This window comes from Parasteatoda tepidariorum, chromosome 1, assembly GCF_982258835.1.
Source record: "Parasteatoda tepidariorum strain Cologne lab strain chromosome 1, Ptep-v5.0, whole genome shotgun sequence".
In the NCBI taxonomy this organism is placed as follows: domain Eukaryota; kingdom Metazoa; phylum Arthropoda; class Arachnida; order Araneae; family Theridiidae; genus Parasteatoda; species Parasteatoda tepidariorum.
In genome coordinates, this window is record NC_141755.1 from 78,295,033 (window position 1) to 78,316,804 (window position 21,772).

Sequence of the window (21,772 nt, forward strand, 5' to 3'; positions counted from 1 at the left end):
CTAAAAGCAAAATTTTTTTCTTCTCCGCAAAATAATTTGTTTTAAAAGCAAATTTTTTTAAATAGATATATTTTTGCACCTTAAAAATAAATTTTAGGTATGAGTTTCTAACTAAACCCTTCAATGAGTGTGTGTTGAAGTATCCATGAAGTATTCAAGCAAAACAAATTTTGCTTTACATCTGTTTCAATAGCTAGCACAAAACTTACAACGTCTCCAAAAATTAAAATATTTTTCCTACTCAGCGAAATTTTTAAATAATAATTTTTATAATAGACAAATGCATTTTTTTTAATGTAGAGTTATTTTTATAGATATTCATTTTTATATCTATATTTTTGTATTTTTTAATCGACAGATAAAGCTTAAAAATAAATTCTATGTATAAAATAGTTAAATACTTTATTTGTGTATGAGGAATTCTTCGACGGCTGTGACATACAAAATAACGCGTTTTGGAGAATCATTTATAGATTGGATAACTGTTGTGAGCGTCTAACACTTATTCATAACTGTTAGACACTCACAACAGTTATCAAAATATAGGTCTCGAAATCGTGGAACTTTATTCTACATGACGTCCCTCAATTACGGTGGATTGTTGCGGAAATATTTTACATTTACGTCTTTAACTAGCACCTTTTATGATAATAGAACTACGAAGAAAAAGCCAACGAAAACAAAAAGCGTTTTAATTTAATTTCTTTTTTAATATTAGAAATGATATTTCAAAGCTGTATTTATTTATTTTTTAATTTTACAAATGAGAATTTCAAACTTGAAATTGAATTATTTCCATTCTGCAGTTTATCTGTTTTAATGTGTGAATATTTAACTATATATTTCTCTTACGGCTTCTTACTTACTATGTAAAAATTTTACATGACTTCCAACTCACTATGTAAACAGTTTGTTATTCCATCTATCATTTACTGTGTAGATATTTTTTAGTAACTTCTTATTTACAATGTCAATATTTTGCTGCATCTTCCTACTTATTATGTAAACGTTTTTGTTACGGCTTCTTACTAATTATATAAATATTTTGTTGTGGCTTCGAATTTACTATATAAATAGTTTGTAGAGGTTATACATACTAAGTAACGTTTTTGTTGCGGCTCTTCACTGATTCTATAAATATTTTGCAGAGATTTCTTCTTTTTGTACTGAAATTGGGTTTTTATTTTCACATAATGTGAGTGCTGTCAAATTTCCTTTTAGAATATATTCAGCCAGGTAATACCCTCTTCAGCAACTCAACATTTAAATGTTTAATTTTAAGGCCATATTTCACTGATTAGCGCATTATTTTGTGAAACTTTCATTCGTATAATTTCTGTTGGCTTAAGGACTACGGTCTTAGAGATGAAATTTTTGGTAAGTTTGAAGAAAAATTAAAACATTAATACAAATTTCAGAAAGAAAACTTAACACAAAAAATTTCTGTTCCAAATTGGAAGCTGAAACATTTATTAAACTCTTTAAATCATATTAAAATGTTTTTCTTCTTTTTTTTCATTTAATTACACCCGATTTTTGATTTGGTCAGGTCGTGAATTGAAGTTCCATCTCTGCAGGTAAAACCAATCAGCTTTTGGGCTAGAACATCTTTATTAAGAGTAATCCATGTGTAGTCACATCCTTTGCAAGTCAAGGGGTTATCTAAAAATTACAAGATATAATTACAAAGAGCTTATATCCATTGATAAACGATCATAGAATATCATATTTATATGCTTTGTGTAACATTCTGATGGAATATGTTTAATTTTTCCGACTTTTCAACAATCATTTTATTAATTCTGTAGTGTAACGTCATGCATGAAATATTAAGATAGATAGAACCCCTATCAACCTCAGGGAGATTACGGAGATTGAAAATTAAATTATTACATTAAATATTTAAATTAGAAACTAAAAATACAGAAAAATTTTGCCAAATGACCGTAATCAGTTAAAAGTGAATTAGCTAAAAATGAAAGTAATGAAAAACAAGATTTAAAATAAATGGCAGCTAAAAGCGCCGGTGTAAATGTCAAGAATTAAAATGATGGTAATACTAAGGAAATTAAAAATGAAAATAAAATTACTAATCTAAAAGTCAATGAGAGCTAAAAATCCTGAATGTAAAAGGGCTAAAAGCAAAAGTTTGAATATAAGTCGATGAAGTCTAATATCACACGTTGATAAAAGTGCAAAAAGAAGAAGAGGCTAAAAGTTGATCAGTATAAGGCCAATATGACATGTTTTATTGTTGGTTTATGACTGGGGTCAGTTGATCTGGGGCTAAAATGTCCTTGAGGGTTTATTTTATTATTTAAACAACAATTTTTCTGCACGTCAATATAGCGAAGAATTGGTGTTCCTCTTAATGAGATGTTGAATGTCCTGCTTAATGGGATGTTGAATGTCCTGTCTCACTCCACAGCAATTGAATGAAACTGATTTTCTGAAATATTTTTGCTGATAGGTCCCGAACATTCCGTGGCCAGTAAGCAGCTGGCTTAAGTAAAAATTGGCCTGCAGGCGCTTTATGTTAGGGTCTTTAAAGAATTTTTAAGATTATAGATATATTAAATGGAGTATATTAAACCTATTTCTATTTTTATGTAATATACTTAATAGAATTGTGTAGTAAAGAATATGGATTCCTTATGTCAGAAAATGATAAGCTATAAAAACTTACAAGAAACTTCAATAAATCCTCCTTGTTGGGCTGCTTTTGTAACTAAAGGTTGAAATACTGATTTTTTCAAAGTTTTCAGCTGGTTTTGAGAGACAAATACAGCATATGGATTTACTCCGTCAAAAGCTGTGTCGTCTATGTCTTCTATTTTATTGGCAGAAAGACTTAACTGAAACAAAAAATTAATCTGTTAAAAAAGTAACATGAAATACCGTAATTCAACATTTACATATTTCTTACGGCTTGTAGTTTGCAATAAGGAGGTATTTCTTTCGGAATTAAAAATGATAATAAAATGCAAATATTTTTTTTTTATTTCACAAATAAAAAAAAATATTTGCAGTATTACAGATATATACTTTCTAAGACCTAATTTTTACTGATTATGTATTTATAAATGCATAATTTTTAAGACACCAGTTACAGAATAAAGAAAAAACAAAGTGTTTTGGAAAGAACAAGACTTCCATCATCAGGCTCCTTAAATGGCAGTGAAAGAAAAATAATCAGTAGAAGAATGCAATGCAACAGTCAATTTTCCTCTCGTCATTTTTAACGATTCAGTAAAGTAAGGACCACTCTTTCAGTAAAACATAGTTTTTTAATTCTGTAAGCGGTGCTGTAAGAAATTTGATCTTGTCTTCTCGTCATTTTTAATGATCCAGTAAAGTAAGGACCACTCTTTTAATAACACATAGTTTTTTAATTCTGTTAACTGTGCCGTAAGAAATTTGATCTTGTCTTCTCGTCATTTTTAACGATTCCGTAAAGTAAGGACCACTACTCCAGTAATACATAGTTTTTTAATTCTGTAAGCGGTGCTGTTCGAAATTTAATCTTGCTCTCTCTTCATTTTTAATGATCCAGTAAAGTAAGGACCACTCTTTCAATAACACGTAGTTTTTTAATTCTGTAAATTGTGCTATAAGAAATTTGATCTTGCTCTCTCGTCATTTTTAACTATTCAGTAAAGTAAGGACCACTCTTTCAATAACTCATAGTTTTTAAATTCTGTAAATTGTGCTGTAAGAAATTTGATCTTGTCTTCTCGTTATTTTTTACGATTCAGTAAAGTAAGGGCCACTCTTTCAGTAACGCATAGTTTTTTAATTCTGTAAACTGTGCTGTCAGAAATTTGATCTTGTTCTGTCTTCATTTTTAACGATTCAGTAAAGTAAGGACCACAATTTCAGTAACACATAGTTTTTAAATTCTGTAAATTGTGCTGTAAGAAGTTTTATATTGTTACGAATTTGTAAATATGTGTATAATTTTGGAAATTTGGAAATACGCTTTTGTTATGAGGCTAAATATCTTAGACGGACCGTAACCACTCAGATTAATTAGAAAAGTTAAGAAAATCGTGTAATTCTAACGCAATTTAGGGAGAAAATAACGCCTGATGCATTTCTTATGGAAGACTGAGATTGGCGACATTTTTGCTGACTTGGCGGCACGCTGTAGTCATTTCGTTGATAAAAGATTTTTCTGGAAACTTACATTTCATTCAGTGAGTTTCAAAGCGATATGATCAATATTTACGGAGTTATGCAAGAATCATCTAGAATTATATCAAAGGTTTCGTGGTTTTATTGTCAAGCCTATATCAATAAAATTGTGCCTCGTCTATTTGTGACTGTAATAATGTTCTAGCCTGAGTTTGATCATTGATCCATATGAGGTTAAAAAGCCTGTTCTACGCTGTTTTGGAGCTGTTATTGAGTGCTATAAATAGCTGCATCTTCTGAAAGTTTCTTCTAATAGATTTTTTCCGTCTTAATAACTGTTTCAGTCATCTCAAATAGAAACAAATCCCAGTACTTGTTACTATATTAATGAATTTCACACTAGTTTCGTACCTTTTTATAAAATTAAACTGCTAAGAAACCCAGACAAACCACAAATAGGTCAAAAGCAGTATAATTTTCCTATCCCTTAAACTTTATTTTATACGCTAACATTTTTTAAAGGTTTACACCTATATTTCTCGATATACAGTTATTCAAGATTTTTTATTAATGTTTTTGGTTCTAAGAGAATTTTCACGTACACGTACAGAGCAATTTCTTGAAACGTCGCTTAGGGCAAAAAAGTCATTCAATTTGTTACTGTTAACAACAAAGGGGAATTATTAATAATAATTAAAATTATATAGTGTTATTTAGACTACTTACAACGATAACGGTATATATCTATCGATTCTCGAAAGTTTAATACAAATCCTGATTTAACTTTCATCTTGCTTTCGGCATTCATAGTTAGTTTTTTCTGTCGTGGGTTTACCCTTACTAGTAACAATTTTACCCTAGCCCCAGTTGGGCTCCAAATTGGCTCGAATTGGGTCCTACATTACCATCCACCGAGGAATCAATATTGGGATGTCTGTATTTTTAATATTGGTCCTATATAAGGCTAATATCGGACTATATACAGACAATATATGGCCTATATTGGCTGAATAAAGAATCTAAAATATCGAGTGAATCTGAAAGCTCTATGTAGGGCCGATATTGGTTGTAAAGTGGCTGTAAAGTATCGGACAATTTTATGTAGGGCCAATATCGGAAAATAATGGCCCTTTGAACACTTATTGAATCAAGATTATACAATTGGTTCAACGAGGGCCTAAGTTATTTTGCTGCTAGGGCTGTAATCAGGTGTGACTGGTAAGACTAAAAACTTGGCAAATATAAAACTTTTCTTTTTTATCACTACTAAACACATATTTTATAAAACTCAACTATCATTTTTGAAAACCTGATGTTCACGATAAATGTAATAAAATTTTATTACGATTTAATGTATGAATTTACCTGTAATCCACTTCCGTGTTGTTTACTTGCCAAAGCATATGGACCAAGTGTCTTGATTTGGTTGTAGGATAATTCCAGTCTTCCCAAACTTGGCAAGTTGGCGAAAGCATTTTTTCCAATGTTTCTAATTTGGTTTTGGGCTAATACGATTGCCCACAAACTACGACTCTGGAAAGCATTGTCTGGTATGGTATGAATCAAATTTCTTCCCATGTTCAACGTCGAAAGCGCTGTGAAGTCTTTGAGATCCGAGAAAGGAAAATCAACAATTTTGTTTCCAAATAAACTTAGGAGACTTAAGTAGTCCTTCGAAGCTCTGAAAGCGTTGAGATCTACTGTCTCGATCTGGTTGACTTCGACGTAAAACGTACGACTTTTGATCTTTCCAAACACATCCGCTGTTAGAGAAGTTAGGGGTGTTCCCTGTACCCAAACGGTTCTGGCAGCCCCATACTTGAAATTGGCACTAAATGCTTTCTTTAATTCTGCCAAAGATTTAACATTCATACAGTTGACTCCTTCCCCGTCGCAAGTGCATGGTGATAATTCTGCCGCTTTTGGGCAACTGTCATCGCCTAATGCCAAGCCAAGCAAGGCCACCAAGATTAAACAAGAAATACCTATTTAACAAATAGAAAAGAAATGTTAGGTTTGCCACGTTTTAAAGGAAAAGTTTGGAACACTATAAAGATAACTTTGAAAATTTTTACAAGAGAATACTTTTCTGTTGATACGACGATTTCCATAAAGGCCCGGTTGCAGAAACCCTTGCAGTTAAGTTTCATTTTTATTTTTAAAAACAAACAAAGAGGTGAAAATTGCTTTGACTCCTTTTTGATAATTTTAATTTAGGTGGAAAAATTTCGAAAAATATACGCTTTAAAAAAAGAATGATAACTTTTAAAATCTTTTAGTTATTTCTCCGTTTTAAAGCCCAGATAATTCTTTTCAGCAAGATTGGATATTCAGCTTAAAGTTATAGCTTTGTTTCAAGTGTAAGGCACTTCCACTGTGTCATTTTTGTTTAATTGTTAATATAATCAAAAATTTTTAAATAATCTTGTTAAGTAATAGAAAGCTGAGGATGATCCTTAGCATATTTTATCAAAACGTTGATGCTTGCTATAAATCCTTTTTGTGTACTTTAATAAAATTGAATGTTGTATACAAAATTAAAATGATAAATAAATTTTAAGGTCCTTAAGGAAAAAATTGGAATAACTAAGCAATGAATGAACTAAAAATATAATTTTAAATTACGACAAGTATAAAAAAATTTTAGAAATGTGAAATAATAGTAAATTTCAGATTTTTAAAATACATAACAATAATAAGTTTTCAAAGTGTCATATAACTTTCATGAAAGTCATTTTAAAAGATAGTTATCATTTATAACAGCAGAATTTACTTCTTTTAAATTTATAACTATTCTTATTTTATAGCATTTATTATCTATGCTTTTTAAAAATGAATAAAAAATGGCTGAATTTTACAGGTACAAAAAAAAAATTTTTTTGAAAATGTAAGAATATATTAAATAACTCATTCATAGATTTTATTTTTTTTAAATGCATTCAAGTTTTCAATATTTTATAAAACTTTTATAGATTCAACTACTTCTGAATATTGCTATAAATTTAAATTTATTTGAAATAAATCATTTGAGAAACTAGATGTCATTTATGACTACAGAATGCATTTGCTTTTAAAAATTTATGTATATTTCTTCTTTCCCAGAATTTAAAATTTGTGTATTTAAAATTGAGGAAACAAAATAGCTAAGTCATATAAGTACAAAGAAGAATAAATTTTGCTTACTTAAAAATATTTTAAATAACTCGCTTATAAATTTTTGATTTTTTTTAAATAGATAAAAATGGTAAGTTTTCACTTTGCTACAAAACTTTTATAGAGTAAAATGAAACGAACTTGGAATACTGCATTAATTGTAAACTTTTTGAATTTAAAAAATTAGAAATGTAGATATTATTTATTACCACTGAATGGTATTTTTTTCCATTTCATTAATTTTTTTTCAATAAATAATAATTATGCTTTTTAAAAATGAGGAAAAGATAGCTAAATTAGATAAGTACAAGGAAGAATTTTTCGCATACGTAACAATATTTCAAGCTACTCATCCATAAATTTTTGATTTTTAAAATAAATAAAAATGATAGTTGCTTTAATGTGCTACAAAACTTTTATATCTTGAAATGAAACCAACTCTGAATGTTGCATTAATTTTAAATTTATTTGAATTGCCTAAATTGATAACATAGTTATTATTTATAAATGTAGTAGGTAATTGTTTAGATTAAAATAAAAATTTGAAGCATCGTAGAGCTGTTTAAATCAATTTCTTACGTTAATATTTTTTCCGGTATCTAATAATTATGCTTTTTAAAAATAAAAAATAAAATTGCTATATTAATTAAGTACAAAAGAAAAGGTTTTGCGTACGTAACAATATTTCAAACAACTCAACCATAAATTTTTGATTTTTAAAATATATAAAAATTATAAATTTTCAATATTTTTCAAAACTTACATAAATTGAAGTAAAAGTTATGTGAGTATTGCATTAATTTAAAACATTATTTGATTAAAAATATTGAAAATATCGTAGAACTGTAGAATACAATTTTTTAAATTTATAATTTTTTCGGTTCCGACATTTAATTCTTATGTTTATTTTAAAAAATAAACTAATTTAAAAATAAATTAGTTAAATTAGATATGTAAAAAAAATATTTTTAGCATACTAAGCAATATTTTAATTTTACAGTTACTTACCCATAACTTCAGTTGCAAGTTTGGTCAACTGAAACGAAGCCAGTGGATTTTTTAAATAGAGCATATAACTTATAGCACTGGGAAGAAAAGATTAAGTTGAGAATGATACCACATGGTTTTGGGAAATCTGGCAGAAAATTCACGATAATGTATGTTTTTAAAATACGATTTTATGGTTTAACTGTTGGTTTGAATATAATCTTAAGACTTTAAAACGTGATAAATTACTTTAAAATAACTTTCTTAGGTCGGCATCTTAACATTTGCTCTTATCTAAGCTAAGTTTATGGAGAAAAAATTTATTCATGTTCTGAGTTCAGAAATTTAAAAATAATTTTTATTAATCTAAATGTTTTACTCGCGCAGATTTAATTCTACTAAAATTTTAAAATTCTAATTGCAAAGGTAAAAATAAAAATGTTCTCTGAATTAAAACAATTTTCCTTTTAGCTCAATAATTTTTCGAAACAATTAATATATATATTCGAAGCTTAAAAAGGTTTTTAAGTTGTAAAACATAAAACTAAACCCATTTAATGAGTTTGTTAAATATCTACACAATTACTAAAAAGAAAGCTTTAACGTCAGAATGACAAACATGAAACAAACAATTTCTACAAAAATGAGAAAACTTTTCCTTTTCGACAAATATTATCTTTAAAGTAGGTGTTTTGTAGTAGGTATATTTGCTATTTGAAATTAAATTTCAGGTATGAAATATCTAACTAAACCTTTTTAATAAGTGTGTTTAAAATTAAAAAAAACTTATTCAAAGAAAGTAATAATGTCAATAGGGTTTACATAAGACAATTAACTTCTACAAAATTCAGAAAACGTTTCGTTTTCGCCAAATAGTTTTGTTTAAAAGTAGGTGTTTTTCAATAAGTATTTTCGAAACTTAAATGGATATTTTATAAAATATCTATCTAAAACCTCTAATGAATGTGTTTAAAATGTTAATTAAGCAACTGTAAACACAATAAGATATCTAACTAAACCCTTCGATACGTGCGTTTGAAATGAATCAAATTAATTAAAGTAGGCTTTAATGCCACAATGACAAACATAAAGCAAACTTTTTTTACATATATTTTGAATTTTTTTTTTCGCAAAATGATTTCTTTTTAAAGTAAATATCTTTAATAGATATTTTTGCACACCAAAAGGAAATTTTAGGTGCAAAGTTTCTAACTAAACCCTTCAATGAGTGTGTATTAAAGTGTACATAATGTATTCAAATAAAGCAAATTTTGCTTCACGTTTGTCCCAATGGAAAACACAAAACTTAAACTACTCCAAAATTTAGAAAACTTTTCCATTAGCAAATATTTTTTTAAAATGGTTGTATTTTTTAATAGACAGTCAAAGTTAAAAAATAAATTCTATGAATAAAATAATTAATTAAATTCTTTAATGTGTATGAGGAATTCTTCGAAGGCTGTGACATATAAAATAACGCGTTTTATAAAGTCATTTATAAATTGTTTAACTGTCTTGATAACTGTTGTGAGGGTCTAACAGTTATGGATAACTGTTAGATTAAGTTTAGTTCCCCTTTAACTGCAATGGTACAGTGATTAATAGCATTAAACTGTCATTGCGAGGGATTGGAGTTCGATCCTCAGTGGCGGCATGAAGCTTACCCAGCTTTAAATCACCAGCTTATCAGGGAAGTAAAGGTGACTTGTCTGTTTTTCTGACCATATTACCACAATAATGCCATAAGTCTCGAAATCGTGGAACTTTATTCTCCATAACGCCCTTCGATTACAGTGGATTGCTATGGAAATGCTTTACATTTACATATTTAACCAGCACCTTTTATGATAATAGAAGTACGAAGAAAAAGTCAAAGAAAACGAAAAACGTTTTTGTTTAATTTCTTTTTTAATATTAGAAATGGTATTTCAACGTTTGAGGCTCACAAAGATATGCAAATATTCAAAATTATTCATTGATTTCTTTCATCTGAAAGTAAAAACCTCGATACTGTTCATTTTCTTAACATCCTCTCACCAAAAATCGTGGTATCCTCTCTTTCTTTCTTTTGTTGTTTTTTTCCTTAAAGATCAATATTTTTTTTTAGAAAAAAGATAATTTTGTTGACCATTCTTTATCTTAAAAAGATGATAACGCCGCCACTGTATCGTGAATCGTAATTTAAGTTGAATTTCGCTTGGGTCACTACATTTTATTTTCTTGCGCAAAATCTATGAAACTTAGAATCTTTAAATTACTAAGGTGTGTAGAAAAACGTACGGGTATTTGGATGGTATAAAAGAATTATATTCGATGATAAGTTCAACAATTATCTTATTTTAAACTTGTTGGAAAAAATATCATGCGGGCTACTGTACAAGCCGTAAGAATCTACAGAGTTGAAATTTAATATACTGCAAGGGTCTATTTTTTGTTTATGATTTTAAGATTAACATTAATTCGAACTTGCTTAAAAGTTATTTCAATTTTAAGTGCCTTTTCGTGATTTTTTTCAAATATTGATTATTTATCCATCGCTGTAGAAAAAAATTATTTCTTTCGATATTTTTATTTCACAAGCTCACGATTACCTTGACGTGAAAAGTAGCAAAAATAAATAAATAAAAAAAATAGTGAGATCAGATGCTACCAGGGATAAATTATAAAATTTATATCGAAAATTTTAAAAGTAAGAACTCTGAATAGAGCCAAAAACTGTTTCCGATGTGAACTGTTATATGACATAAGGTTAGCGTTATATATTGTTAAAAAATGAAATTGCTTATTATCTATTACTTCTTATTATCATATATCATTTATTACTTCTTATTCAGTAAGTTAATTTTTTTTTAAAAAATACAGTTGATAATTTTTGAAATCCAGGTATCCTTCTACTTCGTTACGATTAACATTTTAAAAAAATTTGCTTTCATGAAATTAGAATAACTAGTGGACTGCGCGCCCTGCTCGCTAACGCTCGCCAACCCCCGAAAATTGCTACGCAATCTTATATGGTTTGCTTCGCAAACCAAGCTCGCTTCGCTCGCTACTAACTTAGGTACATTGCAAATGCGCAAAATTCTAAGAATTCTAAACAATCATTCAATAAAAACTTTTTTTTTTAAAAAAATTACATCTTTTTTATAAATACTAAGTCATTAAAATAAATTTGAATTCAAATGAATGGCATGTAATTCGTTAAACCTATTAGAAATGTGCTATAGTATAAAATTTTAAGATAAAACTTCTAAAACTGATGTCTCCTTAAAAAGGTTAAAATTTTGGCTATAATTAAGTCTATTAAAAATTGAAATAAGTGAATTGGAATGGAAAAACCTGCATAAACAAATAAATTCTAGTAAAACAAATAAATTCGTGATATAAATCAAAAATCATCAAATAAATTCGCAATATATAAATTCGTGAAAAAAAGCGCTTTCGACAAAATACTAAAATAGAGATCTATCGACAAAGACTACTCACTTCTGCCTAGCTTATGCTCTCTCTGGTTATTTCAGTTTCCGTTTTTAAAAGCGCTATATGTTGAGCCATCTCAGCTGGATTTGGCATGTGACATTTTTAGCGGCAATCATTGGTCGATTTTCTAGAGTTGCCAGTCGGGGAGTTGTAATGAGGCTTTTTTTGTCGCCGTGTAACAGAAATATATATATAGATATATTTTATAAGCAAAATTATTTCTTTATTATCATTTATAGAAAAAAAGACAATGAATGAGCAGCATCATTGTTTTTTTTCTCTTCTTGAGCGTCAACATTTTTCACAAAAACACAGATAATTTTGTTTTCAAAATACACATAATTGTAGCTTTCTGTAAGAATATTTAATTTATTAGATTGGTAAAAATATTAGTTTTGTTAATAAAGTAATCGTAAAGAAGTAGACGATGACGTAGATTAGAAAAATTAATATGTGTAACTTTAAGAAAAAAAATTTGACCTAAGGAATACAGATTATGGGAATCAATAAGAAAAAATAAAGAGTAGTAATTTTACTCGTTGCGACACTTATAACATTTCAAACAGAGAACGATTATTATCGCTCTTTCATTCTTAAAAATTTCATTATAAATGTTAAGAATATATTTGGCAGCATGTAATCTCTTCCTTTTTTTTTTGTTTTTTTGTTTTTGCTACTTTTCATTGACAATTGGATGCTTGCGTGAAAAGAAGATCATGAATGCCCTCACATGTGACCTATGTCGTCAGCGCTAGCTGATCGTTCAAAAGCAAAATGTCTTTTTAAAGTTAAGTTTCTCCACATAAATTAGAATATTAATTAACGTGTAGTTAATTAAATTCAGCGTCGTATCACACATCAAATTTGTTGAGATATAATTCTTTCTTGTCTATATCTTTTACTTAAATTAGATTTTTTATTTCTTTATGCATTTTATTATAACCGTGATATATTTTTGTCTTGTGTACATGGCAACTTCGAGGCATAATTAGTTTATGTTCTGCATGGCTTCGTGTCTGTCTTCGTGTTAAGTAGGAATTGTATTTTTAAAGGATTTATATCTTTGCGAAGGGATCGTTGTAAAAAAATATAGAATGTATCACTAGCAGTGTCACTATCAATAGAATGTGTAATGTAACCGTAACTTCACTTGGCTTACTCGAAATAGAATGGAAAGAACAGTTGCTAACGTAAATAAATGCCACGTTTCAACAACCAATCAGGATCGAGATACCCACAGTACGTCACTTGCCGGTATCCAATTGACATAAGGCTCCTATACTATCAGAGCTGACCTATCAAGCAATATTGGAGCAAGAAAGTTCGCAAGTTAACGTTATGTTAGTATTGTGTTTATGTTAGCTCTTTGGAGCAAAAATAGATGATGAGTCGGCCTGTCTAATTCACTGGCTCCAAATTGACATATACTCGAAAATTTACATGTACTCGATACTTCAAAAGTAAAGAAATAAAGATCTCTTGAGGGAAAAATATGTTCCTTAACAACAATGAATAAATAAACTTTTTTTAAAGCAAAAATTAGTAAAAAGAAATTCACGAAATAAGTGTTTAAAATTGCTATAACTTTCATACAAACTGGATTTTCGGAAAATACTCACGGTATATTTGCAATTGATAATTGCCTTTTTAACACTGTAGAAGAGATTTGCCTACACTGTTAAAATATCCATTCCAAAATTATGGTAAAATAACTGGCAGCTATCTGTCCATCTGATTAACCTTAAAGTTTAAGGTAAAGAACATTTTTTTCCTTTACGGATTTGAAACCATTTACAAAAAGTATTGTTATAAAACCACGAATACAAAACTATACTGTTTTTTTTAACCATTTACTCCTAGCATTTTTTAAAAACGTAAAAAAATAATAATAATTATTTAACTAGACACAAGAGCTTGGCTTTTCGTAAGGTAATGTGCATTGGAGAGTGCCGTACGCTGCAAATTCTTCATGTGTTGAAAGAAATGGAGGAAATATTGTGGTGTCAATACTAGGACTCGAACTCCAGTTCTGCGTATCATGAGATTGACGCATAAACCCTCTCGGCTATGACACTTTATATGCAAGAGAAATCGCATGCCTTAAACAATTCCAAAGTTTAAAAATAATTCCCGAAATATTTCTTGAGAAACATGAAAAAATGAGTTAGTATAGAAGTGTTTCCATTATTTTGTCCTTTACTCTTCACCCAAAGTACTGATCTGATACTTAGATCGTTCCATAGAGACACTTAAAATGGAATTTTCTTATTGGTTAACATTATCCATTGTTATTAATTAATTTAAAAACGATTATTTTCTTCAAATGTTCAAAAGATAAGTGATGATTGCTAGCTTACAACTCTACTTAATCAAAATTGCTCATCCTTTATATTTAAGTATTTTTTATTATATTTTTTCTCAATGATAAATGTTATTTCACCGAATCCGAATTTTTATTGTTCTCTGTATATTTACACGGAAATCAATAATAGCCATTCCTAATGTATGTTTTTAGAATCATTGAAGAATCGTTTTTAAATTCGGTTTTGACAGGAATTCTATAAATTTACTAGTGGGCTAACGCTCGCTAACCCCCGAAAATTGCTACGCAATCTTATATGGCTTGCTTTGCAAACCAAGCTCGCTTCGCTCGCTACTAACTTAAGTACATTGCAAATACACAAAATTCTAAGAATTCAAAACAATCATTCAAATCCATATAGCAACTTTTCTTTAAAAAAAAATTGCATCTTTTTAGTAAATACTAAGTCATTAAAATAAATTTGAATTCAAATAAATGGCATGTGAGCATTTTTCAATGAATAACTAATTACAATAATAAAACAAATAAATTCGCGATATAAATCAAAAATCGTCAAATAAATTCGTAATATATAAATTCGTGAAAAAAAAGCGCTTTCGACAAAATACTAAGATAGAGATCTATCGACAAAGACTACTCACTTCTGCCTTGCTTATGCTCTCTCTGGTTATTTGAGTTTCCGTTTTTAAAAGGGCTATATGTTGAGCCATCTCAGCTAAATTTGGCATGTGACATTTTAAGCGGCAATCATTGGTCGATTTTCTAGTGTTGCCATTCGGGAAGTTTTAATGAGGCTTTTTTTAGTGCCGTGTAAGAGAAATATATATATTAAGTTTCCGTTTTTAAAAGCGCCATATGTTGAGCCATCTCAGCTAAATTTGGCATGTGACATTTTCAGCGGCAATCATTGGTCGATTTTCTAGTGTTGCCATTCGGGAAGTTTTAATGAGGCTTTTTTTTGGTGCCGTGTAAGAGAAATATATATATATATGTATATATATTAAAGGAAAGAATTACAAAAATCCTGAAGATGAACTAATTAATTTAGGTTTTTTTGGTACAAATATTAATTGTTTAAAATGAACACGTCTATTATTTGAAAAATTGTAAGAATAAACCAAGATTTAAGTAGAATGACCTTTAAAAACGATTTTAGACTACTTATAATGGCAATTTCATTCGAAGTTAAGATTCAAAATTATGTATCTTGATTAAAGGCAATCTAAACGGATCATTAAACATAAGCAAATTAAAATGTCCTGAAAACACGATTTATTCAAATTTAAGATTCTGAATTCCAGTTGATGGACGTTAGAGTGAATTATTAAATTTCCTCTGAAGCTATCTTGAATTCGATTACAAGTTCAGATGGCGCAATCAAGCAAATTTAATCTCAAACATCCAGAACTGTATTAGAATAGAATTAAACGTTTGATCTATAGCTCCTCAACGACGATTGGTTGAAAGCAGTTTAAGCCCTGAAATATAAGCTGTAGATACCAACCAGTTTAGTTACTTTTAAATATTATGATTTTGTATTTAATTTGAAATAAAACTATGCTCCGCTGCAAGTTAAGAAAAAGAACATTACAGGATTTAAGTAATCTTCCGCGACTGCATATAGTTCCGTTTTATTTCGCTATCAAAATATGCAAATATGTTTTCAAAACAATATAAAAGCTTTTAAAAGTTCAACACGTTAGACAGATATTTAGTTTATGCTATCTTTACTTATGCGCATAGAATTATTTAAAATAGTGAGTGGAGTACTTTTAAATATTTTGATTTTGTATTTAATTTGAAATAAAACTACACTCCGTTGCAAGTTAAGAAAAAGAACATTACAGGATTTAAGTAATCATCCGCGACTGCATATAGTTCCGTTTTATTTCGCTATCAAAATATGCAAATATGTTTTCAAAACAATATAAAAGCTTTTAAAAGTTCAACACGTTAGACAGATATTTAGTTTATGCTATCTTTACTTATGCGCATAGAATTATTTAAAATAGTGAGTGGAGTACTTTTAAATATTTTGATTTTGTATTTAATTTGAAATAAAACTACACTCCGTTGCAAGTTAAGAAAAAGAACATTACAGGATTTAAGTAATCTTCCGCGACTGCATATAGTTCCGTTTTATTTCGCTATCAAAATATGCAAATATGTTTTCAAAACAATATAAAAGCTTTTAAAAGTTCAACACGTTAGACAGATATTTAGTTTATGCTATCTTTACTTATGCGCATAGAATTATTTAAAATAGTGAGTGGAGTACTTTTAAATATTTTGATTTTGTATTTAATTTGAAATAAAACTGCACTCCGTTGCAAGTTAAGAAAAAGAACATTACAGGATTTAAGTAATCATCCGCGACTGCATATAGTTCCGTTTTATTTCGCTATCAAAATATGCAAATATGTTTTCAAAACAATATAAAAGCTTTTAAAAGTTCAACACGTTAGACAGATATTTAGTTTATGCTATCTTTACTTATGCGCATAGAATTATTTAAAATAGTGAGTGGAGTACTTTTAAATATTTTGATTCTGTATTTAATTTGAAATAAAACTACACTCCGTTGCAAGTTAAGAAAAAGAACATTACAGGATTTAAGTAATCATCCGCGACTGCATATAGTTCCGTTTTATTTCGCTATCAAAATATGCAAATATGTTTTCAAAACAATATAAAAGCTTTTAAAAGTTCAACACGTTAGACAGATATTTAGTTTATGCTATCTTTACTTATGCGCATAGAATTATTTAAAATAGTGAGTGGAGTACTTTTAAATATTTTGATTTTGTATTTAATTTGAAATAAAACTACACTCCGTTGCAAGTTAAGAAAAAGAACATTACAGGATTTAAGTAATCTTCCGCGACTGCATATAGTTCCGTTTTATTTCGCTATCAAAATATGCAAATATGTTTTCACAACAATATAAAAGCTTTTAAAAGTTCAACACGTTAGACAGATATTTAGTTTATGCTATCTTTACTTATGCGCATAGAATTATTTAAAATAGTGAGTGGAGTACTTTTAAATATTTTGATTTTGTATTTAATTTGAAATAAAACTACACTCCGTTGCAAGTTAAGAAAAAGAACATTACAGGATTTAAGTAATCATCCGCGACTGCATATAGTTCCGTTTTATTTCGCTATCAAAATATGCAAATATGTTTTCAAAACAATATAAAAGCTTTTAAAAGTTCAACACGTTAGACAGATATTTAGTTTATGCTATCTTTACTTATGCGCATAGAATTATTTAAAATAGTGAGTGGAGTACTTTTAAATATTTTGATTTTGTATTTAATTTGAAATAAAACTACACTCCGTTGCAAGTTAAGAAAAAGAACATTACAGGATTTAAGTAATCTTCCGCGACTGCATATAGTTCCGTTTTATTTCGCTATCAAAATATGCAAATATGTTTTCAAAACAATATAAAAGCTTTTAAAAGTTCAACACGTTAGACAGATATTTAGTTTATGCTATCTTTACTTATGCGCATAGAATTATTTAAAATAGTGAGTGGAGTACTTTTAAATATTTTGATTTTGTATTTAATTTGAAATAAAACTACACTCCGTTGCAAGTTAAGAAAAAGAACATTACAGGATTTAAGTAATCATCCGCGACTGCATATAGTTCCGTTTTATTTCGCTATCAAAATATGCAAATATGTTTTCAAAACAATATAAAAGCTTTTAAAAGTTCAACACGTTAGACAGATATTTAGTTTATGCTATCTTTACTTATGCGCATAGAATTATTTAAAATAGTGAGTGGAGTACTTTTAAATATTTTGATTTTGTATTTAATTTGAAATAAAACTACACTCCGTTGCAAGTTAAGAAAAAGAACGTTACAGGATTTAAGTAATCTTCCGCGACTGCATATAGTTCCGTTTTATTTCGCTATCAAAATATGCAAATATGTTTTCAAAACAATATAAAAGCTTTTAAAAGTTCAACACGTTAGACAGATATTTAGTTTATGCTATCTTTACTTTTGCGCATAGAATTATTTAAAATAGTGAGTGGAGTACTTTTAAATATTTTGATTTTGTATTTAATTTGAAATAAAACTACACTCCGTTGCAAGTTAAGAAAAAGAACATTACAGGATTTAAGTAATCATCCGCGACTGCATATTGTTCCGTTTTATTTCGCTATCAAAATATGCAAATATGTTTTCAAAACAATATAAAAGCTTTTAAAAGTTCAACACGTTAGACAGATATTTAGTTTATGCTATCTTTACTTATGCGCATAGAATTATTTAAAATAGTGAGTGGAGTACTTTTAAATATTTTGATTTTGTATTTAATTTGAAATAAAACTACACTCCGTTGCAAGTTAAGAAAAAGAACATTACAGGATTTAAGTAATCATCCGCGACTGCATATTGTTCCGTTTTATTTCGCTATCAAAATATGCAAATATGTTTTCAAAACAATATAAAAGCTTTTAAAAGTTCAACACGTTAGACAGATATTTAGTTTATGCTATCTTTACTTATGCGCATAGAATTATTTAAAATAGTGAGTGGAGTACTTTTAAATATTTTGATTTTGTATTTAATTTGAAATAAAACTACACTCCGTTGCAAGTTAAGAAAAAGAACATTACAGGATTTAAGTAATCATCCGCGACTGCATATAGTTCCGTTTTATTTCGCTATCAAAATATGCAAATATGTTTTCAAAACAATATAAAAGCTTTTAAAAGTTCAACACGTTAGACAGATATTTAGTTTATGCTATCTTTACTTATGCGCATAGAATTATTTAAAATAGTGAGTGGAGTACTTTTAAATATTTTGATTTTGTATTTAATTTGAAATAAAACTACACTCCGTTGCAAGTTAAGAAAAAGAACATTACAGGATTTAAGTAATCTTCCGCGACTGCATATAGTTCCGTTTTATTTCGCTATCAAAATATGCAAATATGTTTTCAAAACAATATAAAAGCTTTTAAAAGTTCAACACGTTAGACAGATATTTAGTTTATGCTATCTTTACTTATGCGCATAGAATTATTTAAAATAGTGAGTGGAGTACTTTTAAATATTTTGATTTTGTATTTAATTTGAAATAAAACTACACTCCGTTGCAAGTTAAGAAAAAGAACATTACAGGATTTAAGTAATCATCCGCGACTGCATATAGTTCCGTTTTATTTCGCTATCAAAATATGCAAATATGTTTTCAAAACAATATAAAAGCTTTTAAAAGTTCAACACGTTAGACAGATATTTAGTTTATGCTATCTTTACTTATGCGCATAGAATTATTTAAAATAGTGAGTGGAGTACTTTTAAATATTTTGATTTTGTATTTAATTTGAAATAAAACTACACTCCGTTGCAAGTTAAGAAAAAGAACATTACAGGATTTAAGTAATCTTCCGCGACTGCATATAGTTCCGTTTTATTTCGCTATCAAAATATGCAAATATGTTTTCAAAACAATATAAAAGCTTTTAAAAGTTCAACACGTTAGACAGATATTTAGTTTATGCTATCTTTACTTATGCGCATAGAATTATTTAAAATAGTGAGTGGAGTACTTTTAAATATTTTGATTTTGTATTTAATTTGAAATAAAACTACACTCCGTTGCAAGTTAAGAAAAAGAACATTACAGGATTTAAGTAATCATCCGCGACTGCATATAGTTCCGTTTTATTTCGCTATCAAAATATGCAAATATGTTTTCAAAACAATATAAAAGCTTTTAAAAGTTCAACACGTTAGACAGATATTTAGTTTATGCTATCTTTACTTATGCGCATAGAATTATTTAAAATAGTGAGTGGAGTACTTTTAAATATTTTGATTTTGTATTTAATTTGAAATAAAACTACACTCCGTTGCAAGTTAAGAAAAAGAACATTACAGGATTTAAGTAATCTTCCGCGACTGCATATAGTTCCGTTTTATTTCGCTATCAAAATATGCAAATATGTTTTCAAAACAATATAAAAGCTTTTAAAAGTTCAACACGTTAGACAGATATTTAGTTTATGCTATCTTTACTTTTGCGCATAGAATTATTTAAAATAGTGAGTGGAGTACTTTTAAATATTTTGATTTTGTATTTAATTTGAAATAAAACTACACTCCGTTGCAAGTTAAGAAAAAGAACATTACAGGATTTAAGTAATCATCCGCGACTGCATATTGTTCCGTTTTATTTCGCTATCAAAATATGCAAATATGTTTTCAAAACAATATAAAAGCTTTTAAAAGTTCAACACGTTAGACAGATATTTAGTTTATGCTATCTTTACTTATGCTCATAGAATTATTTAAAATAGTGAGTGGAGTACTTTTAAATATTTTGATTTTGTATTTAATTTGAAATAAAACTACACTCCGTTGCAAGTTAAGAAAAAGAACATTGCAGGATTTAAGTAATCATCCGCGACTGCATATAGTTCCGTTTTATTTCGCTATCAAAATATGCAAATTTTTTTTCAAAACAATATAAAAGCTTTTAAAAGTTCAACACGTTAGACAGATATTTAGTTTATGCTATCTTTACTTATGCGCATAGAATTATTTAAAATAGTGAGTGGAGTACTTTTAAATATTTTGATTTTGTATTTAATTTGAAATAAAACTACACTCCGTTGCAAGTTAAGAAAAAGAACATTACAGGATTTAAGTAATCATCCGCGACTGCATATAGTTCCGTTTTATTTCGCTATCAAAATATGCAAATATGTTTTCAAAACAATATAAAAGCTTTTAAAAGTTCAACACGTTAGACAGATATTTAGTTTATGCTATCTTTACTTATGCGCATAGAATTATTTAAAATAGTGAGTGGAGTACTTTTAAATATTTTGATTTTGTATTTAATTTGAAATAAAACTACACTCCGTTGCAAGTTAAGAAAAAGAACATTACAGGATTTAAGTAATCTTCCGCGACTGCATATAGTTCCGTTTTATTTCGCTATCAAAATATGCAAATATGTTTTCAAAACAATATAAAAGCTTTTAAAAGTTCAACACGTTAGACAGATATTTAGTTTATGCTATCTTTACTTATGCGCATAGAATTATTTAAAATAGTGCGTGGAGTCCCTCCGCGCGGAAGAAGTTAAACTTCGCATCCTGCGACGTTAATTGTAGAAGAATCAACTGTCGTAGAAGGATCACTAGTTCTATTCAACGACTCTTTTTACTTGCTCCGCTCGCTTCCGTGCTCTGTAATCACGGTAATATTGTGCATTTTTCCCTCGTGAACCTCTTGAACCAGTGCTTGTGGTTGCCTCATCGTCTCGCCCTGGAAAATGTATTTGTATTAATAATGTATATGAATGCGTCATAATGTAATTTCAGAAGAGAAAACCTAACAACCAATTGATATTCACAGGAGACGTACCGTAACAAAACCTTAAATCCGTCGCATAGTCCGTGGGATTGTTTTCACTCATTTTTTACAATTGCTATCCACTAAGTTTGAAAATAAAAAAATACTATCCTATTAAATTGTATGTGTATCTAATCAAACTAAAATATTTATAGAAGAACAATACTTTTATGATTTTTATTATTCTTATGCTAGTGAGAACCAAAACAATATGGAAATGAATGAGGGAAAACTGGATCCTACCACGTGATTTCCCGGTCAATAAAAATGTAGCGTTAAACGTATAACGCAACCTTGTTGGAAGT

The 21,772-nt window shown here is 28.5% G+C and overlaps 1 protein-coding gene across 1 annotated transcript; it reads right to left on the minus strand.

Annotated features, from left to right (window-relative positions):
- Positions 1–1,440: 1,440 nt before the first annotated feature.
- LOC122270458 (oplophorus-luciferin 2-monooxygenase non-catalytic subunit-like) lies at positions 1,441–8,445 on the minus strand. The gene is made up of 4 exons (XM_043047829.3): positions 8,296–8,445; positions 5,500–6,119; positions 2,687–2,855; positions 1,441–1,662 (listed from the first exon to the last, which is right to left on the minus strand). Exons 1-4 carry the CDS (start codon positions 8,357–8,359, stop codon positions 1,520–1,522), a joined length of 996 nt encoding a protein of 331 aa, XP_042903763.1. The 5' UTR covers positions 8,360–8,445; the 3' UTR covers positions 1,441–1,519.
- Between the last annotated feature and the right edge of the window lie 13,327 nt (positions 8,446–21,772).

Excerpts from the sequence above, each read along its gene's own strand:
- LOC122270458 (XM_043047829.3), bottom strand. The coding sequence starts at position 8,359 with ATGCTCTATTTAAAAAATCCACTGGCTTCGTTTCAGTTGACCAAACTT. Across the intron at positions 6,120-8,295 it reads ACTTGCAACTGAAGTTATGG|GTATTTCTTGTTTAATCTTG; the intron begins GTAAGTAACTGT and ends TTTGTTAAATAG. Across the intron at positions 1,663-2,686 it reads AGGATTTATTGAAGTTTCTT|ATAACCCCTTGACTTGCAAA; the intron begins GTAAGTTTTTAT and ends TGTAATTTTTAG.